General features: G+C 45.5%; 1 protein-coding gene across 14 annotated transcripts in view; it reads left to right on the forward strand.

The window, feature by feature from the left end:
* Positions 1-26,112, forward strand: part of LOC306762502 (uncharacterized protein) — an 82,457-nt gene that overhangs the window by 39,788 nt on the left and 16,557 nt on the right. For 9 of the 14 annotated variants that reach the window (XR_013771501.1, XM_079248992.1, XM_079248990.1 and 6 more), the window contains exons 17-36: positions 3,243-3,269; positions 3,662-3,706; positions 10,501-10,536; positions 10,618-10,662; positions 14,225-14,311; positions 14,414-14,440; positions 14,555-14,590; positions 14,673-14,729; positions 14,806-14,829; positions 14,912-14,965; positions 15,038-15,082; positions 15,224-15,358; positions 17,924-17,995; positions 18,156-18,197; positions 18,281-18,331; positions 19,506-19,532; positions 19,646-19,732; positions 22,747-22,782; positions 23,888-23,941; positions 24,028-24,081. Coding sequence is in view for 13 of the 14 variants with exons in the window: in XM_079248992.1 (XP_079105118.1) it covers positions 3,243-3,269; positions 3,662-3,706; positions 10,501-10,536; positions 10,618-10,662; positions 14,225-14,311; positions 14,414-14,440; positions 14,555-14,590; positions 14,673-14,729; positions 14,806-14,829; positions 14,912-14,965; positions 15,038-15,082; positions 15,224-15,358; positions 17,924-17,995; positions 18,156-18,197; positions 18,281-18,331; positions 19,506-19,532; positions 19,646-19,732; positions 22,747-22,782; positions 23,888-23,941; positions 24,028-24,081 (1,041 nt within the window). In the remaining variant the exon portion in view is untranslated. The remainder of the gene's footprint in view (positions 1-3,242; positions 3,270-3,661; positions 3,707-10,500; positions 10,537-10,617; positions 10,663-14,224; positions 14,312-14,413; positions 14,441-14,554; positions 14,591-14,672; positions 14,730-14,805; positions 14,830-14,911; positions 14,966-15,037; positions 15,083-15,223; positions 15,359-17,923; positions 17,996-18,155; positions 18,198-18,280; positions 18,332-19,505; positions 19,533-19,645; positions 19,733-22,746; positions 22,783-23,887; positions 23,942-24,027; positions 24,082-26,112) is intronic. The other 5 variants (XM_079248993.1, XM_079248996.1, XM_079249001.1 and 2 more) reach the window with 4 other exon arrangements.

The following is a 26,112-nucleotide window of genomic DNA, read 5'->3' on the forward strand; positions in this document are numbered from 1 at the left end:
GAACACACACACACACACATGGGGCTCTCCATCCGTAACTATGACAACTGAAAGGCTAACCATAACCATCACCTTACATTAAACAGAAACATTTCAGGTCAACATAATGAAATAATGGGAATAATTTCCACCTAAATCAAAATTCTCACTATTTTAAGAAAGAATGTAGCTGATGGAAGTAAACGTCAGTATTCTGGATCATCTTAAAGTATTTGGGTTTGTATTATAAGCTAGCTCCAGCTAGATCTGTCAGGTAAATATAATAACATTATATTTATAATGACATAATAACATAACAACATAATAACCAGGATCTGACTGCAGTGTCTTCTATTTAAACATGTATGGTTTTATCGTTACTATTATGCTTTATTGTTATAGTACAGTCATATGAATTAGTTCTGCTAATAAGTTTATTAAAAAAATATAATTGAATCCCACATTTACTTCCAGTTAAAGATGTTTGATATTGACTTTTTGTCCAATTCTTAATTTCCGATACTGATATCAACCGATACCGATATTTTCGGAGTGAGTTGTGCCAAACAAACAAAAATATCTGGAATAGTATATATAAAATATTGCTTATATTTGGTCATTTTTAACAAAGTTTGATACATAATATGTGCAAAGCTTTGTAAACGTGATGTTAAAAAAGTAAAATCAATCATTTTTTATATTACATTTTAATGTCGATATCCGCTGATAATATCGGTCTGCCAATAATACCAGACATCTCTACCTTCAGCAGTCAAGTTTAGTAAAGAAAATCCTGAACTGGATATGTAAAATAAAACTTTATATTCTACCTGAGAAAGAAACTTTTACGTATAAACTGCTGGAAACACAACAAGCAGACGGACTGAAACGCCGTCAGACTGAACATTTTCTCATGTCTGTCTGACGTATAAATCAGAAACGTGACTCATATCTAACATCAACACATGAATTTCTTTTAATTCATTCAAAATAACCAGTAGAAATGTGGGCAGAAACGTTAGAACATTTATTCTTCACTGTTAAAGACTGGATTCTGTCGGTGGTCAGATGAGCTGCAGCATCTGTTCCTCAGCATGCAGACATGTTTAACAACCAGCCAACTTTATTCTGCATAATAATCTGCTTTCTGACACATAAAGCACAGCTGTTCATGTGCAGAGCGCTGTCCTGGAAACTTCTGCAAGGAGGAAGACAAACATGTGAAAATGGCAGCTCACTACTGCCCTGGAGGAGAAAGTTAATTATTCTACTAAATGTGAAGTTGTTTTATATTCGACTCAAGATCATGTGACAGACGCCCAGTTTGCCTGCAGACCAAGCGGCAACCTCCGGCGGTTAAAAGTGAAGCCTATGCGGAAGTGCATAAAACTGCAGTTCCCCCTTCATCCACTAGGGGCTGCAAAACAGAGCAAGTCCCCATAGACTCCCATGTTAAAACGACCAACTTCACAGCAGAAATAAACATGTTTACAGTCTAGTACAAAAATCCATTTTCAGTTTATAGATCAGGTTTACCTTCATGACAACTGTGGGGGAAGTGAATCATTTTCTAACTGAGGGTGTGGATTTTTTTCTAACTCGACTGTTTAAAAGTAATTTAATCTCGAAGTTCAGCATATTTAGGGGCGTGTCCATTTGATTGACAGGTACCCGATCTCCTGCTTCAAGTTAGAAAAACGTAGAACAACCGCGGTTTTTAGCCGGTTAACAACGTGACTTAGCTTTAGCCCGCTTACCTCCGTTAGCTGGTTAGCTCCTGTTATCTCCATGTTAGCTCGGTTAGCTCTTAGCTACAGAAAGCTCGGAGTTCGCTCGATGTCAGTCATCCACCGTGGCTGCCCTCTCAACTCTACCTCTTTGTCCACATTTGTTTTTTCTGGGTGAGACGACACGCATGCCCCTGTCAAGATGGTGATGGTACGAACCGCCCACCAAGCTTCAATTCAGCTCTTCAGAAACCTACGGGTGACGTCACGGAGGCTATATCCATCTCTTTATATACAGCCTATGCTGCAGACCGAATCAAAACCTGATTCTCAACCTGACTCTAAAACCAGGTCTAAACCCTCAAACCTCAGACCACATTCACAGGAAGTCCCCAGAAGTTAACCTGATAAGAACCTGACCACACACCAGCATGTAGGACAATCTCTCCCTCTCACACACCCACACACACACACACACACTGCATGGCTAACAGCTGTAACGCTTTAACCTTGGCTTTGAAGTCATGGGGGGGTTACGGTGAGTTATGTCCACCACGCTCTGCTCGTACGTGTTCCTCTCCACTGTTCCACTGGTTAATGGTCTTCCTCTGGAGGACACACACAGTTTAGTGAGTGTTTAAAGCTCTTTATGGGACATTATTCCTCAGACGTGTTGGACGTAAGAGACAGCCTGAACATGTTAAAGTGGAACAAAAAGAGTCAAACTAAAGCATCAGGTAATGGACAGTTCAGTTTGGACAGATGGAGGTTTCTGAAGTTACCACAGAGGACGAGCCAACATCATGGCTTTGTTAGACCCTGGTCCTGTGTTTAGACCCTGTGTTTGGTTAGACTTTGTTAGACCCTGGTCCTGTGTTTAGACCCTGTGTTTGGTTAGACTTTGTTAGACCCTGGTCCTGTGTTTAGACCCTGTGTTTGGTTAGACTTTGTTAGACCCTGGTCCTGTGTTTAGACCCTGTGTTTGGTTAGACTTTGTTAGACCCTGGTCCTGTGTTTAGACCCTGTGTTTGGTTAGACTTTGTTAGACCCTGGTCCTGTGTTTAGACCCTGTGTTTGGTTAGACTTTGTTAGACCCTGGTCCTGTGTTTAGACCCTGTGTTTGGTTAGACTTTGTTAGACCCTGGTCCTGTGTTTAGACCCTGTGTTTGGTTAGACTTTGTTAGACCCTGGTCCTGTGTTTAGACCCTGTGTTTGGTTAGACTGATGCACTCTGAAGCTGTGAGGACTGCGGTGGAAGCAGCAGTTTTTGCCGGAACCACCTTTCTGCTCTGAGCTTCTGTGCAGATTATTAGCTTGTAGCTTCCCTCTCACGTTGTTTTCCCATGAAACCAGCCCAGATTCCCTCCTCTGCTCTCTGCTGTGCGCTTTATGAGCACGTCAGGCCAGGTGAAGGTCAGTAACGGACAGGAAAGCACAAACCCACGTGCTCCAGGCAGGTTTTGTGCTCCATCTAGTGGAGCGACTCAGCTGCTCTCACTGGGTCCAGTTACAGTTTGTTTCTGTTTCGCCCCACAGGGAGCGAAAGGAGACCAAGGCATAAAGGTAAGAGGCTCTTTTTCTACTGTTTCTCATACTTTTCTAAAGTTACATGATGGGTAGTTTAGTGATGACGCCCTGCAGCCGTGAGCAGCGTTTTGTCCACTTGGCTGCTGCTCGGTGCAGACATGGAGAGCTTCCTGGAGCTGGAAGCTGTTATCTGATGTCTGAATGCAAACCATCCCAGCTCTGCTGCATCTCCAAGGCAACCACTGGCTGTTTCCGGGACTTGATGTCTGAATATTTAGGTTTCCTCCTTTCGGGTCCCTGTCATGAAGGAGCTCCTCCCCTTTCCCCTGGGCTTCTCCTCCTGCTGTGATTTATGCCGAGCTGAAAGGGTGTGTCTGCTTTTACCGCCCCGCCGCTTCTCTGAGCCGATGTTTCCATCCACTTTGCAGGGAGATGAAGGAAAAACGGGTTTCCCAGGAGAGAGGGGAGAGAAGGTAGAGCTACATGCAGGCGTGGGGTTGTGTGTGGCGTGTCCAGCTTTATTTATGCATGTCCTGATCACAGACATTTCCGCCGCAGCCTGAATGATGGAACCCTGGTAGAATTTATCATTTGGTTGAAAAGCATGTGAAAAGTTTGCATTGCCTGCAGACACAAAGGCCTGGAGCGCCTGGTGGAGCCCTCAGAGAGGACCTGCTGTGGTTTGGGGAGATAAGTGATGTTATGGAGGCAAGGCAAGTTTAGTTGTACAGAAACGTTTCATGTAGAGGACCATTCAGAGTGCTTCACATGAAACATTAAAAACATTCCAGGAAAAAAGCATCAAAGAAAATATGAATAAAATCATAAATTATATTAAAATAATAAAATGAAGAATTAATTAAAAGTTACTGTGCAGATGTCATGCTCTGGTCTGGTCTCTGGTCTGATCTCTGGTCTGATCTCTGGTCTGATCTCTGGTCTGGTCTCTGGTCTGATCTCTGGTCTGGTCTCTGGTCTGGTCTCTGGTCTGATCTCTGGTCTGGTCTCTGGTCTGATCTCTGGTCTGATCTCTGGTCTGGACTCTGGTCTGGACTCTGGTCTGGACTCTGGTCTGGACTCTGGTCTGATCTCTGGTCTGGACTCTGGTCTGGTCTCTGGTCTGATCTCTGGTCTGATCTCTGGTCTGGTCTCTGGTCTGATCTCTGGTCTGGACTCTGGTCTGGTCTCTGGTCTGATCTCTGGTCTGATCTCTGGTCTGATCTCTGGTCTGGTCTCTGGTCTGATCTCTGGTCTGGTCTCTGGTCTGGTCTCTGGTCTGATCTCTGGTCTGGTCTCTGGTCTGATCTCTGGTCTGATCTCTGGTCTGGACTCTGGTCTGGACTCTGGTCTGGACTCTGGTCTGGACTCTGGTCTGATCTCTGGTCTGGACTCTGGTCTGGTCTCTGGTCTGATCTCTGGTCTGATCTCTGGTCTGGTCTCTGGTCTGATCTCTGGTCTGGACTCTGGTCTGATCTCTGGTCTGGACTCTGGTCTGGTCTCTGGTCTGATCTCTGGTCTGGACTCTGGTCTGATCTCTGGTCTGGACTCTGGTCTGGACTCTGGTCTGGACTCTGGTCTGATCTCTGGTCTGGACTCTGGTCTGATCTCTGGTCTGGACTCTGGTCTGGACTCTGGTCTGGTCTCTGGTCTGATCTCTGGTCTGATCTCTGGTCTGGACTCTGGTCTGGACTCTGGTCTGATCTCTGGTCTGATCTCTGGTCTGGACTCTGGTCTGGACTCTGGTCTGATCTCTGGTCTGGACTCTGGTCTGGACTCTGGTCTGATCTCTGGTCTGATCTCTGGTCTGGACTCTGGTCTGGACTCTGGTCTGATCTCTGGTCTGGACTCTGGTCTGATCTCTGGTCTGGACTCTGGTCTGATCTCTGGTCTGGACTCTGGTCTGGACTCTGGTCTGATCTCTGGTCTGGACTCTGGTCTGATCTCTGGTCTGGACTCTGGTCTGGACTCTGGTCTGGACTCTGGTCTGGACTCTAGTCTGATCTCTGGTCTGATCTCTGGTCTGATCTCTGGTCTGGACTCTGGTCTGATCTCTGGTCTGGACTCTGGTCTGATCTCTGGTCTGGACTCTAGTCTGATCTCTGGTCTGGACTCTGGTCTGGTCTCTGGTCTGATCTCTGGTCTGGACTCTGGTCTGATCTCTGGTCTGGACTCTGGTCTGGTCTCTGGTCTGGACTCTGGTCTGGTCTCTGGTCTGATCTCTGGTCTGGACTCTGGTCTGATCTCTGGTCTGGACTCTGGTCTGGACTCTGGTCTGATCTCTGGTCTGGACTCTAGTCTGATCTCTGGTCTGGACTCTGGTCTGATCTCTGGTCTGGACTCTGGTCTGATCTCTGGTCTGGACTCTGGTCTGGTCTCTGGTCTGGACTCTGGTCTGATCTCTGGTCTGGACTCTGGTCTGATCTCTGGTCTGGTCTGATCTCTGGTCTGGACTCTGGTCTGATCTCTGGTCTGATCTCTGGTCTGGACTCTGGTCTGATCTCTGGTCTGGACTCTGGTCTGGACTCTGGTCTGATCTCTGGTCTGGACTCTGGTCTGATCTCTGGTCTGGACTCTGGTCTGGACTCTGGTCTGGACTCTGGTCTGATCTCTGGTCTGATCTCTGGTCTGGACTCTGGTCTGATCTCTGGTCTGATCTCTGGTCTGGACTCTGGTCTGGACTCTGGTCTGATCTCTGGTCTGGACTCTGGTCTGGACTCTGGTCTGATCTCTGGTCTGATCTCTGGTCTGGACTCTGGTCTGATCTCTGGTCTGATCTCTGGTCTGGACTCTGGTCTGATCTCTGGTCTGATCTCTGGTCTGGACTCTGGTCTGGACTCTAGTCTGATCTCTGGTCTGATCTCTGGTCTGGACTCTGGTCTGGACTCTGGTCTGGACTCTGGTCTGATCTCTGGTCTGGACTCTGGTCTGGACTCTGGTCTGATCTCTGGTCTGGACTCTGGTCTGGACTCTGGTCTGATCTCTGGTCTGATCTCTGGTCTGGACTCTGGTCTGATCTCTGGTCTGATCTCTGGTCTGATCTCTGGTCTGGACTCTGGTCTGATCTCTGGTCTGATCTCTGGTCTGGACTCTGGTCTGATCTCTGGTCTGATCTCTGGTCTGGACTCTGGTCTGGACTCTGGTCTGGACTCTGGTCTGATCTCTGGTCTGGACTCTGGTCTGGACTCTGGTCTGATCTCTGGTCTGGACTCTGGTCTGGACTCTGGTCTCTGGAAGTCTTTGGATCTTAGCGCTCTGCTTGGTTTTATATTCTCTGAACGTATCCCAGATGTATTCTGGTCCAGAACCAGTCTGGGATTTATAAACAACCAGCTGTGACTGACTGGAAACCAGTGTAAACTGGAAACCAGTGTAAAGATGTTAAAACTAGTGTGATGTGTTCAGACCTCTTAGTTCTAGTTAAAGCTCCAGCAGCAGCATCTGGATGAGTTGCAGATGTTTAAAGCTCTTTTTAGGAAGTCCTGTTAAAAGACTGTTCCAGTGATCCGGTCTGCTGGGGATGAATGATGGAGCGGAATGAAAACCCAGCAGATCTGGTTCAGGTTCTGGTTCTGATTTGGGTTCGGGTTCGGGTTTGAACTAAGCCTGTTTTTTTTTCCATGTATTTTCCAAACACGACCAGTGAGCCTCCTGATTGCCTTCTTCACCCGACAATAAACGCAGTCTTCCTCATTGTTATTACTGGACCAGGCTTCTCTATACGATGACACCACGGTGCTTTTGTGTCTAAATCAAACAGGCAAAGTGTTTCTGTAGCTACTGTAATCCCCCCCGCCCCCTCGTCCATCTCATCCATCAGCAGCCGCCATGTGTGTCGTGGGTTTTGTTCATTATGGTGCTGAGACAAATGAGAGCAGGAGGAAGAAAACATCTATCCATACGGATCCTCGGGAAGCAGCTTCTGCAAAGACTTGTGTTCTTTAATAATAAGGAGGAAGTAATTCTGCAGGCTTCTTTGTTGAAGAATGTTTGCCTGAGGAGTTCTTTGTCTAATCCCACGGAGCGGCCTGGTGCCACGGTGAAATACTGCAACGTGGACCTCTTCGAGTATAAACAATCACTGTTCATCTCTGCATGGTGCTGACCACAGATAATGACTTCTGGACTAAACCTGATGAGCTCCAGCATGCTGAGAAGCTAACAGATACATGTGCAGACATGCAGGAAGCAGGCAGAAAGCGTGCAGGAAGCATGGAGGAAGGGTGCAGGAAGCATGCAGGAAACATGGAGGAAGCATGCAGGAAGTGTGCAGGAAGCATGCAGGAAGCATGGAGGAAGGGTGCAGGAAGCATGCAGGAAACATGGAGGAAGCATGCAGGAAGTGTGCAGGAAGCATGCAGGAAGCGTGCAGGAAGTGTGCAGGAAGCATGGAGGAAGCGTGTAGGAAGCATGCAGGAAGCGTGCAGGAAGTGTGCAGGAAGCATGGAGGAAGTGTGCAGGAAGCGTGCAGGAAGTGTGCGGGAAGCAGGCAGGAAGTGTGCAGGAAGCATGCAGGAAGCGTGCAGGAAGTGTGCAGGAAGCATGCAGGAAGTGTGCAGGAAGCATGCAGGAAGCGTGCAGGAAGTGTGCAGGAAGTGTGCAGGAAGCGTGCAGGAAGTGTGCGGGAAGCAGGCAGGAAGTGTGCAGGAAGCATGCAGGAAGCATGGAGGAAGCATGCAGGAAGTGTGCAGGAAGCATGGAGGAAGCATGTAGGAAGCATGCAGGAAGCGTGCAGGAAGTGTGCGGGAAGCAGGCAGGAAGCGTGCAGGAAGCATGCAGGAAGCATGGAGGAAGCATGTAGGAAGTGTGCAGGAAGCATGGAGGAAGCATGTAGGAAGCATGCAGGAAGTGTGCAGGAAGCATGCAGGAAGTGTGCAGGAAGCAGGTAGGAAGTGTGCAGGAAGCGTGCAGGAAGTGTGCAGGAAGCATGGAGGAAACATGGAGGAAGCATGCAGGAAGTGTGCAGGAAGCATGCAGGAAGCATGGAGGAAGGGTGCAGGAAGCATGCAGGAAACATGGAGGAAGCATGCAGGAAGTGTGCAGGAAGCATGCAGGAAGCGTGCAGGAAGTGTGCAGGAAGCATGGAGGAAGCGTGTAGGAAGCATGCAGGAAGCGTGCAGGAAGTGTGCAGGAAGCATGGAGGAAGTGTGCAGGAAGCGTGCAGGAAGTGTGCGGGAAGCAGGCAGGAAGTGTGCAGGAAGCATGCAGGAAGCGTGCAGGAAGTGTGCAGGAAGCATGCAGGAAGTGTGCAGGAAGCATGCAGGAAGCGTGCAGGAAGTGTGCAGGAAGCATGGAGGAAGTGTGCAGGAAGCGTGCAGGAAGTGTGCGGGAAGCAGGCAGGAAGTGTGCAGGAAGCATGCAGGAAGCATGGAGGAAGCATGCAGGAAGTGTGCAGGAAGCATGGAGGAAGCATGTAGGAAGCATGCAGGAAGCGTGCAGGAAGTGTGCGGGAAGCAGGCAGGAAGCGTGCAGGAAGCATGCAGGAAGCATGGAGGAAGCATGTAGGAAGTGTGCAGGAAGCATGGAGGAAGCATGTAGGAAGCATGCAGGAAGTGTGCAGGAAGCATGCAGGAAGTGTGCAGGAAGCAGGTAGGAAGTGTGCAGGAAGCGTGCAGGAAGTGTGCAGGAAGCATGGAGGAAGCATGCAGGAAGTGTGCAGGAAGTAGGTAGGAAGTGTGCAGGAAGCAGGTAGGAAGTGTGCAGGAAGCATGCAGGAAGTGTGCAGGAAGCATGCAGGAAGTGTGCAGGAAGCATGCAGGAAGTGTGCAGGAAGCAGGTAGGAAGTGTGCAGGAAGCATGCAGGAAGTGTGCAGGAAGCATGCAGGAAGTGTGCAGGAAGCAGGTAGGAAGTGTGCAGGAAGTGTGCAGGAAGCATGCAGGAAGTGTGCAGGAAGCAGGTAGGAAGTGTGCAGGAAGCATGCAGGAAGTGTGCAGGAAGCATGCAGGAAGTGTGCAGGAAGCAGGTAGGAAGTGTGCAGGAAGCAGGTAAGAAGTGTGCAGGAAGCATGCAGGAAGTGTGCAGGAAGTGTGCAGGAAGCATGCAGGAAGTGTGCAGGAAGCAGGTAGGAAGTGTGCAGGAAGTGTGCAGGAAGCATGCAGGAAGTGTGCAGGAAGCAGGTAGGAAGTGTGCAGGAAGTGTGCAGGAAGCATGCAGGAAGTGTGCAGGAAGCAGGTAGGAAGTGTGCAGGAAGCAGGTAGGAAGTGTGCAGGAAGCAGGTAGGAAGTGTGCAGGAAGCAGGTAGGAAGCATTTCAGAGAAGCATTTCATGACTTTTCTGCCACTTTCAGAAAAAGAAACTCACTTTCTGCTTTTCTATAAGTAAGAAGTAGCGAGCTGCACAGCGGGGGGATGGGGGGGAGGGGTCCGTGGAACATGCAGAGTCCTCTGTGACAAGGACAATGGGATTTTAAGGGCTCTTTACTGCCAGTAACAGTCGATCTGAGCAGGAAAACACCGTCCAGGAAGCAGGTTGCAAGCCGGCAGCAGGTGACAGGACAAGTGACAGATCCTGAACTGGTTTCGGGGCAGATGGCAGAGGTTAGGACTGGGCACCAGACAGAAACCACAGGTGTGACCAGTTCAGCAGTGGAGGTCAGGACAGCTGGGTGACGCTTCTCTGTCTCTTTTCTCCTTTTCATTTGATCAGCAGTCAGATTAATAAGCTAAAAGAAACTCTCCTTTTCTTTGTGTTTGGTCACAAACATCTGCAGAAATCTGATAAAATAATCAGATGCCAGCACGTTGCTGGTTCTCCTGTAAAGAAGCTCCAACTCGCCAGTCTTCATCCTCAGCCCTATGACGTCGCCACGCCGACATCATAGACGTCTTTCACGACACTGAAGCTGACAGTTTTGTGCTCTGGAGCGTCCATGTAGGAGAAAACATCACTTACACACTGGTTTACAATGTACTTGAGTAAAAGACGCATTTTACGTTTCATAAAGTACTTCAAAAGTGACAAAGTACTCACAGGAAGTACTCAGTTACAGTAACGGGAGTAAATGTCAGTCGTTACTTTCGACCCGTTCATGTGAACCAGAAGGAAACATGTAAAACAGGAGGCCTTGGATTCTGCTCTGGTGATCCCTAGTTCAGAGCGAGAGGCGAATGTCCCACTCAGAGGCTTCTTCAGACAGTTAACATGATGCATGTAACATCTGGTAACATCTGCATGTGTCTGCGTGGAGCTCCTAAAGTTCTGAATGACAAAAGTTTCTCAACTCTTTTCTCTCTTTCCCTTCCATCTGTCGCTTCCTTGCCGTCTTCGTAGGGAGAAGCAGGTTTCCCGGGTGTTCCTGGGTTAAAGGTAAAGTCATGTTTGAGTCTGAGAGGCAGTTTTAGACCTGAATAATGTGTGGACAGTAATCATCTTCCTTCCATCTGCAAGGGCCAACCTGGAGTCCCTGGTATGCCTGGCAAGCGAGGTTATAGGGTACAGCAACCCAACGTTTTGTTTATGCCTGCATCCATCATTTTACTTCCTCAGCAGCATCACCTCTTTGGTCCATATATTCATCAGATGGTTTTGTATTGTCATTGGTTACCCATAAAAACCACACGTTGCCTGGAAACGTTGTCGTTTCCCGGTTGGCTTTAGGCTGCTGAACCACTTAAGGCAGAGTTAGAAGTTAGAAAGACTTAGACTCAGACTTAGACTTACACTTAGATTTAAACTTAGACTCAGACTTAGACTGAGACTTAGATTTAGTTTGACTTAGACTGACACTTAGACTCAGACTTAGACTTAGACTTAAACTTAGACTTAGATTTAGTTTGACTTAGACTGACACTCAGACTGAGACTCAGACTTAGACTTAGACTTAAACTTAGACTCAGACGTAGACTTAGACTTAGATTTAGTTAGACTTAGACTGACACTTAGACTCAGACTTAGACTTAGATTTAGAGTTAGTCTTAGACTCAGACTTAGACTTAGATTTAGAGTTAGACTTAGACTGAGACTTAGACTTAGACTCAAACTTAGACTTAGACTCAGACTTCGACTTAGACTCACACTTAGACTTAGAGTTAGAAAATAATGGTTTTGGCTAAAATACATTCTTTTTACAAGACCGAGCCATTTTCACAGTAGTACCAGTGCTGCTGGTTATAAATCTGTTGCATCTACCAGCATGAATGTATGAAACATGCACGTGTTTTGGTGAGCATCATATTTGTTGTTCATTCATTGCCTTTTAAGTCTTGGCGTTTGAGGGGCTGCTGCTTTACAGTGGATGTGAATGAGCTCTGATAACTACTAACTGTTTTAGTAATTTGCTGACCTTCTCACATCGTACGGGATCAGTCTAACTACAGTAAAATGCTTTCTTTGACTAATTAATCTGGAAACAAATATTATTTTTCAGTGTTGGATTTTTATTTTTCTTATTTTTGATCTGGTGCTTCTCGAATAAACTTCATCAGTAGATTGGGTTTGCTTGGCTGTCGCAGAAATAAACATCCAGCACTCGTCTGGTTTGGTGTCTGTGAGACACTTTCAGCCAAAGTAGATGACGAGGTTTCCAGCACTGTGGTGAGAGGAGCCAGCGATAAGACGATAAGCACATCATTCTGGTCTAAGTCCTGCTTCGTGGCTGAAATATTAGAAAAGTTTGGCGCCATTTAGCCATCGTTAAACAACATCAATGCAACATTGCTACAGCAAGATATTTCTTGGGAAAACACAAGAAAAACTCGACTTTTGAGAGATAATATCTGTAGATATGAGTTAAAACAACCAACCACACATCCACACACACTGCGGGTCACACTGTCATCGTGCCATCCTGCCATTAGCAGCAGTAATACATCGACCTACATCGACATGTCCATCATGTTGTCAGTGAGCCAATGAGATTCTTCCCAAATGCAAAGCTTGTTCAGAAATTGCAACAATAACCCATTTATCAAGTGCAGTTTTACTTTAAATACGACTAAATGTTGAGCTCTCCTGGCACGCCGTTTCCCGTTTATTAGACTGCCTTTGTTATAAGAAATTTTTATTCATTTAAATTTATTCATTTAAACACCTGAGCTCAGTAATAAAAATATAAAATAATATTCTTATTGCTCATTATGATTTTATCAGTGGATCCTAAAATTAGTCGCTGAGTGATATTAAGATATTAGAAAACTCTGAATCACTGTCCATAAGATCAATATGATGTCATGTTGTGATCAAATTGGCAATTTACACGCCTAATTCGCTCACATGAACCGGTTCTGTTCCCCTCAGATCCGGCTCACATGAACCGGTTCTGTTCCCGTCAGATCCGGCTCACATGAGCCGGTTCTGTTCCCGTCAGATCCTCTACCAGTTCCCCTCTGAATGGACGAAGAATTCTGTGTGAAGCTTTAAAGCTGCACTACTGGCTTTGATAAGACCTGCAGCACCGTTTGGGACCAGTAACACTTTAAAAGCATCATAAAAGACAGCACAAACACACACACACACACACACAGTGTTGAACTCATGGCCTGTGGTGTAGTCAGAGTTTTGACCGCTGCCAGCCACCGTACATTCATGACGGTGCTATACCCATGTTGACCACTAGATGTCAGTCATTCACACTGAACCAGTAGAACCAGTCCATGTGGTCGGCCATCCTGCAGGCTTTAGATGTTTCCTGCTTCATCGCGCCTGGTTCAGATTAACAGGTCTTTATTCAGTTTCATTAACAGGTGTGTTGGAGGAGGGAAACATCTGAAACCTGCAGAAGACTGGATTTTCTCATTTCTGCTTTAAGTTTTAAAATGACATAAAATACAAACTTTTTCTCTCGAGATTCTAACCCAGTTTTTTGTCTGCTCACCTGCTGGCTGGAAATAAATCAGATCTTATGACCTCTTTGTTTAAAAGGAAGAGCGCTTGACTCAGCTGACCTTCATCCAGCTCACTGTTCCATTTTCATCCTTGTTTGTCAGAAACATTTACTGTTATTACATTAGATTCACAAGAAATATTAAAACTGCATCTTTTAAAGCAGATTTATAAGTGTCAACCTAACATTATTGAAATATAGTTCATATCGGACTTTTAAAGACACACTCCAGAACTTTTGACATTTTTCGGTAATGCAACCCCCTATCGACGGCTAATCCAGCCTCCATCTTGCATCCTACCTGACCTGCTAGCTCTCTCCAGCCAGCTGAAGACGACCTTACCATGACTCTTGTTTTGTCTCTTTCTCTCTTTTAATCTTCTTGTGTTTCTTTGCTGAATCAGCGACGTTGTGTGTTCAAAACAGCCAGTTTCTATTTATGCTATGAAGCGAAACGTCACGTCGTGTCCCGGATGTAAAAGTTGTATCGTGTCGGTTCCTCAGCAGCGACTCTAGACATACACATGATAGATGTCAATGTGTCATCGGACACGTCGCAGAGTTTTATGGTCAGAAAATTACGGAATGTGTCTTTAATAAATCAAGATGTTATTGACTAATTCTGAATTTCTAATTTTTGTGTGATTAATCTTATGATTCGATAATCTGTCATTGGGATTTATGGCATGATTAATGACGATAAGGAATGTTAATGGACGTTCAGGTATATATGCATATCTACCTCTGTCTCAGCTGAGCAAACACACTTCTGGATGAAGACTCTTCTCTGAATGTAACAGACTAGAATGTCTTCTAGGTGTGTGTAATGTGACGTTGTTCAGCTCGTGTCTCTGTGTGTGGGTGTTTGTGTTGGTTTGCTGTTCCTGATTGCGAAGCCTCAGTTTGTCTTCATCGCTCAGAACATGAGCTGATGTCATAACGCAGACGTACGCGAGCTGCTACCAACAGCCAAACATTTATTTACCGAGTCAAAGGCGGTCCAGGATGTTTTCTATTCAGTGGATTTATCTGGAAATGCATGGGTGGTGCATTGTGGTCCACTTTACTTTCAGTGTCCTAATGTTTTCCAACGGTATTTAATTTATTATTATTTATTGTTGGATTAACGGTTCGTTATTGGTTGGTTTAGACTGGTTTCTGTTTGAACACCAGGGGGAGAAAGGAGAACCGAGCTCCGCAGCTCAGGGAATCAAAGGAGAACCAGGTTCACCAGGACTGCCAGGCCTGACGGGGCTCAAGGTGACAGGAAATCATAAAGCAGTCTTACATCTTACAGTCATGACTGTTTGGCTTTGAAGAGCTTCTGCAAGATGGACTTATTATGTGACGCTTTTCTTTCAGGGTGATAAAGGTGATCAGGGAGAAAAGGTGAGACAGAAAGATCATTTAGTGAAAAAACCTGCTTGTCAAATAAAAAAAAAATAAAAAAAACACATTCGTAAGGTTTTAAATCCATCTTTTCAATGTTTATTGATCATCCAGGGGGAGGGAGGCCCCGAAGGCCCAGCTGGACCCAGAGTAAGTCCCTCACAGCTTAACGGCATTAAAACGTTCCCATTTCTGTCCACAAAGTTTACAGGGGGTCTTTCTCCACTCACAGGGTCTTCCAGGCCCGACTGGGGAACCAGGCAAGGCCGAGATCCAAAACAACGAAAACGTATGTTGCTTCCGCCATGTCAGCCATGTTTATACATGTAATAACTATAATAATTATTCATAACATTTATTCACAGGATATCCGCAACATCCCGCTGATGGTAAGTCGTTTCAAGCATTTTGCTCCTGCTGGAGAAAATATTTATATTTAATCTGTTTACTAACAGGATTTTCTGCCCCTAGGGTCCACCTGGATTACCTGGACCTTCAGGACCACCTGGAGTTCCTGGTGGCAAGGTAAGCGGGAATACAGCCACATGTCGCTGCTGTGGAGGAAGTTTAGATTGAGTGTCTGTTGGTGATCCTCAGGGTGAAGTTGGTCTTCCGGGACCCCCAGGACTGGACGGAGAAAAGGTAAAACGTTTTTGGGAACTGATTATTTAAATGATCATTTGATAAAGTTTTCCATGTCAGACTGAATGTAAGAACATGTTTACTCTAACACAGCATCTCCAGTCATTTTGGATCAGTTTTATCATCCTGAATCATTCGTAGGGACCCAGAGGGAAGCCTGGAGAGCCTGGTCCTGCAGGCCCGGCCGGACCTGAAGGCCCTAGAGGAGAGGGAGGTGTCATGGGCTTACCAGGACCCAAGGGAGACAGAGGAGACACCGGCCCGTCTGGATCACCTGTGAGTGGTTCTGTTATGCACAAATCGGAACACTGTGGGGGGGTTTGCGGACCACATCTGTCATCGTCCATCGGGGAGGCCTCGCCTTCCCCAGCTGCACTTCTAAGACCTGATTAGAGACTAATGGCAGGAGACTGCATGGGGGGGGGGGCGCCGTCCAATCTGCTATTTGTAACACTTTGCCCAAAAAACTTTATTGCTTTCTGAAGTCAGTTGGACGGCCGTTCCGTTCAACCAAGCTTTTCACAAACAGTTCCAGTTATACTGGTTTTACCGGGAGAACTAATTAGCTGTTGCAATGGACAAATTATTTCCCATTTAGAAACGAAACACTTGAGATAAAATTGGTTGTTTTACTTGTCATGAAGTTTGGTGACAGCAAAGCAACACGTGGCGTCGTGATGAAACGGACCAGAAACAACGGAAAGAAAACTGGTTGTACTGGTTGTTTTTTCATAAAACCACTACTAACCAGGACACCTAGTAACCACTAGTAGATAGACAGTAGCTACTGCTTAGTTCAGAGCGTTAGACTCTGAACGAAGCAGCTCAAACTGAGCCAAGAAGCAACACAGTGTGTGTGTGTGAGATTTCCCGTGAAAAACCGAGTTCTGTTGGAGTTTTTAGGGAACCTGAATCCCAACAAAGGAAACAGAAACCAATCAGTCAGTAAATGAGTGATTGGTGGTTATGTCTTCGCTGTGGGGATAAATCTGAGACTGTGGGCCTGGTGTGGAAGGAAATTGTGTTTGTGGGATGAGCAGCGGAGTTGAACGTGTGGGTTGTTCCCATGGGAAACTCTCCAGATCTTCCAAACAGCTTCCTCAAGCTTGTTCCATCCTCCACGAGAAGCGAGAACTTTTTCCTTGTTCTCGAGGTTCCAAGAAGAAAAGGATGTCATTTTGTTCTCGCGGACGTGCTTGAAGGCAGTTCTCGACACATCGGGCTGGCAGAACTTTTTTCCTGCGGGGCTGCGAGAAGTATCGTATGATTGGTCGGACATTGGAGGTGGGCGTGGTTAACATGTAAAAAGCATGAAGCAGAGTTGCTGCTTCTGCGTTTTTCCTGTTGCAGGTAAAACGGATTGTTTTGCTGATCGAGGTGGTGAGAAAGTAGGAACATTTTTACATGTGGCATTAAAACACTCGACACGCTCTGCCGAGGACCAAGTTGCTTGTTAAGTATGAAACTAGAAAAGCACTTGGCAAGCGGAAACCTCCGCCAAGCACGATGTTAAAGAACCCTTTTAAACCATTCCTGGATCCAAACGGTGATCCGGATCACCACCAGAATTTAATCGGTTCTTCTTTTTGAAATTTCCAGCAACTCTTGAAGTTTTTGTAAAAATCCATCCATAACCTTTTGAGTTATCTTGAGCAAAAAGACGCAGAGAAAAACATAACCTGGCGGAGGTAACAACCGGGTTGCACATAAAGCGGACATCGCCCCCCGCAGTGACCCCTCCCCGCTGCAGACCTGCTTCTCATGGAAGATGGATGGACCTGACGAACAAGATGTTTTTTCTTGTTCTTGCAGCCTCGAGAGCAAGAAGTCAGTTCTTGCTTCTTGTGGAGGATGGAACAAGCTTTATCCGGTCCATGTGGACTGGAGGTGTGTTACATCAGGAAAATGTCAAAAACCTGCCAGGTGCCGGTCCTTAAAGCGGCTCTACGATGCACTTTTCAGGTTAATTAATTTTAATATACAAGTCCAGGAGGGTGGGAAATAAACAAGCATTTTTCATAAAACCATTTCATTCATGTTGTATTGATCCTCTCAAATCAGCCTCTGTCAGAAACAGAGAAAGCTCCGCCCCACGCCCCGCCTCCCGTCACTGCACGCTGCATATGATTGGTCAGCTGCTTGGAGTATTTGTCACATCAGCTGTTTTCTTCGTAGAACCGCAAGCAGAACTGATAAACAAACCAACGTAGTTACTATGGAAATAATGTCAACACCAAACATGCAGCCGTACATGTTTAAGCCAGAATCAGAGACGCAACAACTTGGTAACCCAGCAACGAATGCAGCAGGATGTTTCTGTTTGGTAAATACTCCAGCTGAAGTCTGAAAGAAAGAAGTTTACCGTTTTTCGCCTTTTATAATCATAAATGTGTCCGTTGATAAGTTTACATGTGGCGAATGTACCACAATGCCATCTACATCTACATTTGTTGTTAAATGCAGTTTTATCAATGGGATGTTTTCAGCACGATCAAAACAAAACCAACAACGTTTCTGGATACTTCAGTTTTTCTTACAGCTTGTGTCTCAGGATCGGAAACGCGATCTTCGATTGTAGGAACAAAGTTTCCTTTTAGCAAAAGCCTGTTAGTAAATCCGCGTCATACTGGTCCATTTCCAGCAGTCTGCAGGTCACAAAAATAAAAACGTTTTTACGTCGTTGGGCTGGCTCCCGAAAACAAACTGCAAACTAGTTGTTGTTTCATTCAGAAATGTAAACAAATATAACTTTCCCTCACAGCTGGAGAAGTAGATGATCAGGTCCTGAACGGACTGGCTGTGCCGTCATGGTGATGTGTATTTTTACTTCCTGTTCTGTAGGGTTTAGATGGCCCTACTGGTGAAAAGGGGGCTACAGGGTCCCCTGGTCCTATTGGATTACCTGGCACAATGGTACGCAGTGGTGTCCCTCAGGCGGCATCTGATTGGATGCCTTGTTTGTCCTGCAGGAGGGACATGCTGTAATTTATTTCTGTTCAGCAACATGTGTGGAAACATTTTCATTCACTGGTTTGTTTCCACAATGAGACGTTGTGTCTGTGTTTCGTCTCAGGGTCCTAAAGGTGAACCCGGAGACGGAGGAAGGTCAGAACTGGTAAGGACTGTTCCCCAAACCCACTGGTCTGATTTGTGCACTTCATACTAAATCAGTGTGTTTTTGTTTGTGTTTGTCTTTAGATCTACGGCCCCCCTGGTCCCCCAGGACCTCCAGGTCCAGTTGGTCCTGCAGTAAGTAAAATATGTGATTCATCTACATCCAAAGACTCGCAAGGCGACGGCATGAACGTGTCATCTGCTGCACTGACAGAAGATGGAGCTGAATCCATCTGGTCAGATGAATCTGACGTGTAAATGATGGAAATTCAGAGAAAAATGAAAGATTCAGATGCAAAGCAGAACTCTCATCAGTTTGCTGAACTGCTGCTTGACACACACTTGGAATAAAAACAAGGAAATAAGCTGCTTTATTTTAGGACAAATGGATTTGAAAACGTTGTTAATTCGCAGAACATCCTGTGCACAGTTGTTGTGCACAGGATGAGCAGAACAGAGCTGGGTTTGGAAGATCATCTGGTTTGGTCAAAAAGCATTCTGGGAAATGCTTTTATTTTGCCTGTAGATGCAGTGTATTTATTATTACCCTTAAAAAGAATAAATATACGCCATCTACAGGCGGGATGCTGTTACTGCGCTTCTTGTAACTGGGTGCGCTTCATGGCAGGGGGGCCTTTTTCAGCACAACACCGTCTATCTTTTCCTACATCACTTCCTGTCTTGCAGTTTCAGATGCAGTTGTAAAATTGTAACAGAAACTTCTCCAAAAGCCAAACTAGTGTAATTATAAGTGTGTTTTTATTCATCCTTGATACGTACAATATTTTTCTGCATATTAATTTAAGGGGGCTCTAACCTGCAAGAGGTAAATCTGCAGTGACTGTGATGAATTTCTTTATAAAATATTGGAAATAAACCTGCAGGAGCATCTCCACCAGTTAGTTTAGGTGTGTAAAACCCTAACTGGTCATTTCCCAGTTTCTACCATTTCATTAATGTTATGTGAATATGAACTTATATCTCAACCATTTGCTAAAAATAATTTATTCTGATGATTTTTGTCCAAAGTTTACAAAGAGGATGAAGCTAAAAGGCTGATGACGATGATGGGAAGGAGAAAGATGAACTGAAACGTGGCTCAGCAAACATGCTGAGGAATGGTTTCTATGGAAACCAGGATGCAGATTATTATAAAACATGCTGTGTTTCTGTTTTACTCAGATTTTATCCGTGTTCACCAGACTTTCTCTCTCCTTGATAGATTTAACGTCCCGTCTTTCCTGTCACTGTGTGACGACTTATGTGTTCATTTTATGAGTTTAACTGAAGCTGTTTTCATTCTGTCCAGGGTTCGCAGGGACCTTCAGGGCTGAAGGTGAGACACGTCCTCACAGCCTGCAGGTTTTAGTCCAGCCTGCCTCTCCTTGCTTCTCATTGCTTTTGTTCTGTATATGCTCACGTGCAATCTGCTGTTTACATCTTTGTCAGGGAGAGCCGGGGATTGGCATGAAGGGAGAGAAGGGAGCGTCGGGTCAGAAGGGTGACAAGGGAGACAGAGGCCATCTTGGACTTCCTGTGAGTACCAGTTCTGTCCCTTCCAACTGCAGACTCCTCAGACCGAGTCGCTGTTTGTAAAAATGCAGTTTTGCCTTCTGTCCTGTTCGCTGTAAAGTTCTACATCAGGCTTCTGAAGACTTGTGGAGTTTTTATTATGAGGCAGAATGACTGAACAGCCGTAAAACTGAAACATCTTTCAGCCTGTCTGCAGCTTCATAATTATTCCTCCATGGTGCAGTTTATGGTCCGTCTTCTAACTTACCAAGTTCAAGGACATTTTAATGTCCTGTTAATAATCCTGAATCTTCCTACCGTAGAGAGGTACGTTTCACATCACGATGCGCGATACAACGTAGACACACAGCAGTTAGAGATGTCTCCCGGAGCTTCTGCTAGATGACCGCAGACTTCAGCATGTCAGTCAGATTATTGGATGTGAACTCACGTGGGGGTAAATTCACTTTGCAGACCTGAGCTGTCAGCGATTGGTTGATCTGATGGGAGAGAACGAACCAGGAAACTGAGATTAAAACAAACAGATGTTGAAACAGGACATCAGATCTGATGCGTCAGACTTAAAGCTGATGGAGTCGTCTCAGCTCTGTACGGGGACTGTGTGCAGGTCGGGTCAGAAAACCCAACCCCGCATTCCTCTCCTGTCCCACGTTTAGGAGAAGAGAAGAAAACATCTGAGTTGACAACTTTCAGAAGCAAAAGCATCAACACAAGAACCCCAGAACAGAAAGTCCAAACAGAAAGCAAACAAAAGGAACCTTGTGGTCCAGATGGAGGAATAAATGTTAAAGCTGAGACAGCGAACGACAGCCGTTGGGATGGAGTACGGTGGTGGGACGCCGACCCTCATCCTGCAGGGTTTCATTGTCTCCCGGCTCCGACACACCTGATTCAAAACTGTGCAGAACTGGACATTCTGTTAGATCCATTTGACTTGAATCAGGTGAGTTGGAGCAGGGAGTCATGGAGAACCTGCAGGACGGAGGCCCACCACTGCTTCGGATGAAACTTATTTTTATTTATTCCTTTAGTAAAAACTGTATTAAACTGTGTTTGTAGTTAACCGCCTGCTGTCCAGTCGTTCTGCTCGCTAGCATCGTGGCGTCCACAGCCATCGTAAATGTCAGCAAACTTCCAACCAGAAGCAGAAAGTTCTGCTCTGCAATGAACCGCTTGTGTCCCTTGCTGTGTGGTTTGCATCACATTTTATTCCCGCTTTGCTTTGTGCAGCAGCAGCAGTTGAAACGGGAGTTTCGCAACTTCTTTAGAAAATGAAAGTGCAGATAAAACGGAGAAAGAAACATTCTGCAGGTGTGTAAGGACAGAAAAACAGCCAGGTTTATGCAGACACTGAAAACGGATCCATTCTGTTGTCAAAAAATGTAGAAAATACGTTAACATGATTGTTTTTTTTCCACTGTGCATCATTCACACATTGTCAGTGCAGAGACGGAAGGTTTTTAACGCCAAGAGATTCACTTTAGTCTTATCATGAGATGAAGGAAACGTTCACCTCAGCCGAATCCGAGTCTGTTTGCTCGGAAAGTCCGCTTCGTTTGGGGAAATGTGAATGTGACAAACACATACTGATTGCAGATCCAAAGAAGTGGACTCGGTCCGCCTACCAACACAGGTCTCAGTCCGTTTCAAGCGAATCAAATACAGGAAGAGGCCTTCCTGTGTTTGGCATAATGTTGCATTGTGGGTAAACACATAGTGGTGGTCCTCTGCCTCGTCTGTTCTTCATGCTGCGGTCATCGTTGCAGTGTATTTCTGCAGGATACTTGCAGAAGTCAACATAAAAAACCCAAAGTTTCGTCTCCATGTTTAACTCGCAAGAGGAGTTTTCTTCTTCACGCCGGTCTTGTCCTCTCTTTTGTTAAATACCAGTGCAGCGCCACCTTTGGTGGGAATGGGGATATGTTATTCTAATGGTTTGGTTCATTTGACTAAAGTACAACTGAGCCGAGTCCCCAATCGGACCGAGTCTAGAGTACTATCCTGATGTGAATGCACCCTTTAGAACTTTAGATTTCAGGAAGCCGCCAAGCCAACCGGGGCGTTAAAGATGCATTACGAAATGTTCTGACCATAAAACTCTGCATTCCGGACTCGTTTGATGGCACAGTGGCATCTGTCATGTGGATTCCTGGATATGTCCCAAGACTGATAAACAGATTTTTATCTGAGACGCCGCGTGACGTTGCAGCCAAGCTGCACTTCACATGCTAGCAGACAATATCAACGCACCAGCCGTTGGAACGTGCACAATGACAGCTTTAGCACAGAAACAGAAGACTACATCATTGAAGAAAGAAAGGAAAGAAAGAGAGTAAGGGACAAAACAACAGTCAGAATCGGACTGGTGCTGTCTGGAGCATTCAAGATAGATGCTGTGTTAGCCATGTTAGCTGCGTTAGCTGCATGAGGTGCGTTAGGCGCATTAGCCGCGTTAGGTGCATTAGCTGCGTTAGGTGCGTTAGTTGCGTTAGCCACGTTAGCCCCATTAGCTGCGTTAGCCACGTTAGGCGGCGTCACCCGGAAAACAGCAAAAGTTCTGTAACAATAGTAGCTTAAGTTATTTGGCACAGATTTAACCCCATATCAATAAATGAATGACAAATGATCATAAATCAATAATATAGACTTAAATAAGCGTGAAGAAAAAAGGTGAATAATAAATAAAACGGAATAAATACAGATAAAGTAATAAAATAAAGTCCATAAGTGTGTTGATGCGAGCATTGAGGGGTTAACGTAGGGTGTGTTTGCCACCAGCTGGTTGTGTGTGAGATCAGTGATGAAGATGAGGAACATCATGAGGAGTCTTCATCCACCATGACCACTTCATGTCGCTTCCTTCACCTCCACCTTCACCGTTTCCGTCACCCTTTACATGTCATCATCTGAATGTGTTGTTAGAGTCACAGAGTCACAGCTTCACTCACCTCCCTCCCCCTCCTCCCCCACCTCCCCACCCCACCGTCTCTGCTCTCTAACTGTACAACACTATCCAGGGGGCTCATGGGTTAGACGGCAGACCTGGTCCAGTGGTGAGTGGTGCAAGTCCTGTTCCGGTCCCCTAACCCTTCCTCTCCTTCCTCCCACTCCTCCTCTCGGCTCCTCCTCTGCTCGGCTCTCCTCACCCCTGCTACGTCTGCTGCTTGCTGTCGGCCATGTCTGCTTGCTTGTCTGCTTTCTATCACTGTCCTGTCTGCTTTTCTCTCTGACGAAGCTCTGCCAGGACCGGACTGGTCACGGCTGGACTGATTGTCCAGTCCGACCACTTCAGCTGCACTCTGACAACAAAATACGTCATATTACTGCTTCTCTGTACTAATTCACAGTTTTCCTATAAATACCAATATGATCAGCAGAGTAAATGTACATATCTGGTGCAAAGTAACACCAAAAATGTGTTATTAACTTACGTCAATTATTACGTCAAATTCTGTTTTTTGTAAAAAAAAAAATAAATTTTAAAAAAAGGTTTTATTTCCCATAGATAGATAGATAGATAGATAGATAGATAGATAGATAGATAGATAGATAGATAGATAGATAGATATCCAAATCCATCCTGGTCTCCATAGTAACAGGTGTTAGTTTCCCCTAACAACAGGGCAGTGATAGTAAAGGATAAAACTCTAAATTGTCCCAAATGTAACATGAGCCTTGATGACCCGTTCCGGTTGGTTCCGTGTCACACCTGTAACTGGGAGTGGCCAGTAAAACCAGTCCTCCGTCCTGCCTCGGCTGTGTCCTGACTCTGTCACGGCAGCTGGCAGCAGAGCTGCCGTTTCCTCCGGCGATCTGAGCGGAGCATGCAGAAACGTCCGTGCTGCATGTTGACGTGGCGTGCAGCACATACGGATGTTTGTGTTCCACGCAGCGCTCTACCTCTACGTGCCTGAGATGCTGAATCTTCCTCTGCAACCTTTTCTCGGACAGAAGCAGCATCTTTATCCGTTTTCCTTTCATGTTAACCTTTTGGTCAGAAGTTATAAATGTAAAGTTTAGTTTTCTCATCATGTTTTGCGACAGTGCATGTCCACCAGAAAGCTTGTTGGTGTTCATTGATCTTTTTTCTTCTCTTTTTTTCCTGCTTGTATTTGTTCGCTGCTGCTTTGTGGGTCACGTCTGTTCTCTGTTTGGCAGGGTGTGACGGGACTGTCAGGTGTGCCAGGACCAGCTGGACCAAAGGGAGAGAGAGTAAGTGGCTCGTTCTTCATTTCTGCTGTAAGTTCAAATTGAAGAATCATTTGACATTAACTTGCCTTTGGATGTTCTTTGGCCAGGGTGAAAAAGGGGATGCGGGATTACCAGGACCAATCGGGCCGCAAGGCATTCCTGTAAGTCTGAAAATCTATTTACACATCCATCCATACGTTTCAGGCGGGCGGTGCAGTGGGAATACTTCCGCTGCTGTTTCAGAAACCGTGTCATGTGAGACCCCAAACAGAAGTCCATCAGACAGGGCAGACATATATATGTATATATATTCATCCGTTTTACTAAACCGTTTAGTCCAATTCAGGCTCACAGGAAGCTGGAGTCTGTCCCAGCAATCACTGATCAAGAGGCAGGTACACCCTGGACAGATTCCCAGTTCATCACAGAGAGAAACAGTCATTCACACACACTCACTCCTAGGGACAATTTAGAGCACAGGTGTCAAACTCCAGTCCCAGAGGGTCGGTATCCTGTAGGTTTTTGTTATTTACATGCTCCAAAACACCTGAACAGGTTGACAAGAAGCTGTTAGATGCATTTGGTTTGAATCAGGTGTGTTAGAACATCAAAACAACAAAACCCTGCTGGATACCGGCCCTTGAGGACTGGAGTTTGACACTCCTGATTTAGAGTAATCAGTTAACCCAACATGCACATGTTTGGATGGTTGGGTGTTTGGATGGTTGGTTGTTTGGATGGTTGGGTGTTTGGATGGTTGGGTGTTTGGATGGTTGGTTGTTTAGATGGTTGGGTGATTGGATGGTTGGTTGTTTAGATGGTTGGTTGTTTGGATGGTTGGTTGTTTAGATGGATGGGTATTTGGATGGTTGGGTTTTTTTGATGGTTGGATGTTTAGATGGTTGAGTGTTTGGATGGTTGGGTGTTTGGATGGTTGAGTGCTTGGATGGTTGGGTGTTTGGATGGTTGGGTTTTTTTATGGTTGGATGTTTAGATGGTTGGGTGCTTGGATGGTTGGTTGTTTGGATGGTTGGTTGTTTAGATGGTTGGGTATTTGGGTGGTTGGGTTTTTTTGATGGTTGGATGTTTAGATGGTTGGGTGTTTAGATGGTTGGGTGTTTGGAATGGATGGTTGTTTAGATGGTTGGGTGTTTGGATGGTTGGGTGTTTGGAATGGATGGTTGTTTAGATGGTTGGGTGTTTGGATGGTTGGTTGTTTAGATGGTTGGGTATTTGGATGGTTGGGTTTTTTTGATGGTTGGATGTTTAGATGGTTGAGTGTTTGGATGGTTGGGCGTTTGGAATGGATGGTTGTTTAGATGGTTGGGTGTTTGGATGGTTGGTTGTTTAGATGGTTGGGTGTTTGGATGGTTGTTTGTGTAGATGGTTGGGTGTTTGGATTTTTGGATGGTTGGGTGTTTAGATGGTTGGGTGTTTGGATGGTTGGTTGTTTAAATGGTTGGGTGTTTGGATGGTTGGTTGTTTAGATGGTTGGGTGTTTGGAATGGAAGGTTGTTTAGATGGTTGAGTGTTTGGATGGTTGGTTGTTTAGATGGTTGGGTGTTTGGATGGTTAGGTTTTTGGATGGTTGGGTGTTTGGATGGTTGGTTGTTTAAACGGTTGGGTGTTTGGATGGTTGTGTGTTTGGATGGTTGGTTGTTTGGATGCTTGGGTGTTTGGATGCTTGGGTGTTTGGATGATTGGAGGAAGCCAGAGTACCTGGAGAGAACCCACACATCCACGGTGAGAACATGAAACTCCACAGAGAAAGGCCACAGTTTCTTGTGCAGCCGAGGCTTGAACCAGCAGTCTTCTTGCTGTATACAATATAGATAGATTTAAAGATAGATCAATATGGTATACATCTTTAATTTTTTTTATTTTGAAATTTGTATTCAGTATTTTTATTAATTTCACATGTTCCTCCTGCATTCCTACTTCCTGATCAGAAAGGATCAATGAAACCACCAAACAGTTAATTCCAGGAATCTGGAAGTGAAATATCAAACGTTTTACATTAATCAGAGTAACTGTTAAAAATCTCTTGGTTATGTTGGATATACTTAAATGTACATTTCCACATGTGTGTCGTAATCCTGACCACATGAGCTGAAACACCTCATCATACAAACTGAAGTCACATCTGTTAAGTCAGAAAGATGAAAAGATGAACGAGTTCTCCTCCTACCTGG

The sequence above is a fragment of the Telmatherina bonti genome (genome assembly GCF_933228915.1).
Source record: "Telmatherina bonti genome assembly, chromosome: 11".
Taxonomy (NCBI): Eukaryota; Metazoa; Chordata; class Actinopteri; order Atheriniformes; family Telmatherinidae; genus Telmatherina; species Telmatherina bonti.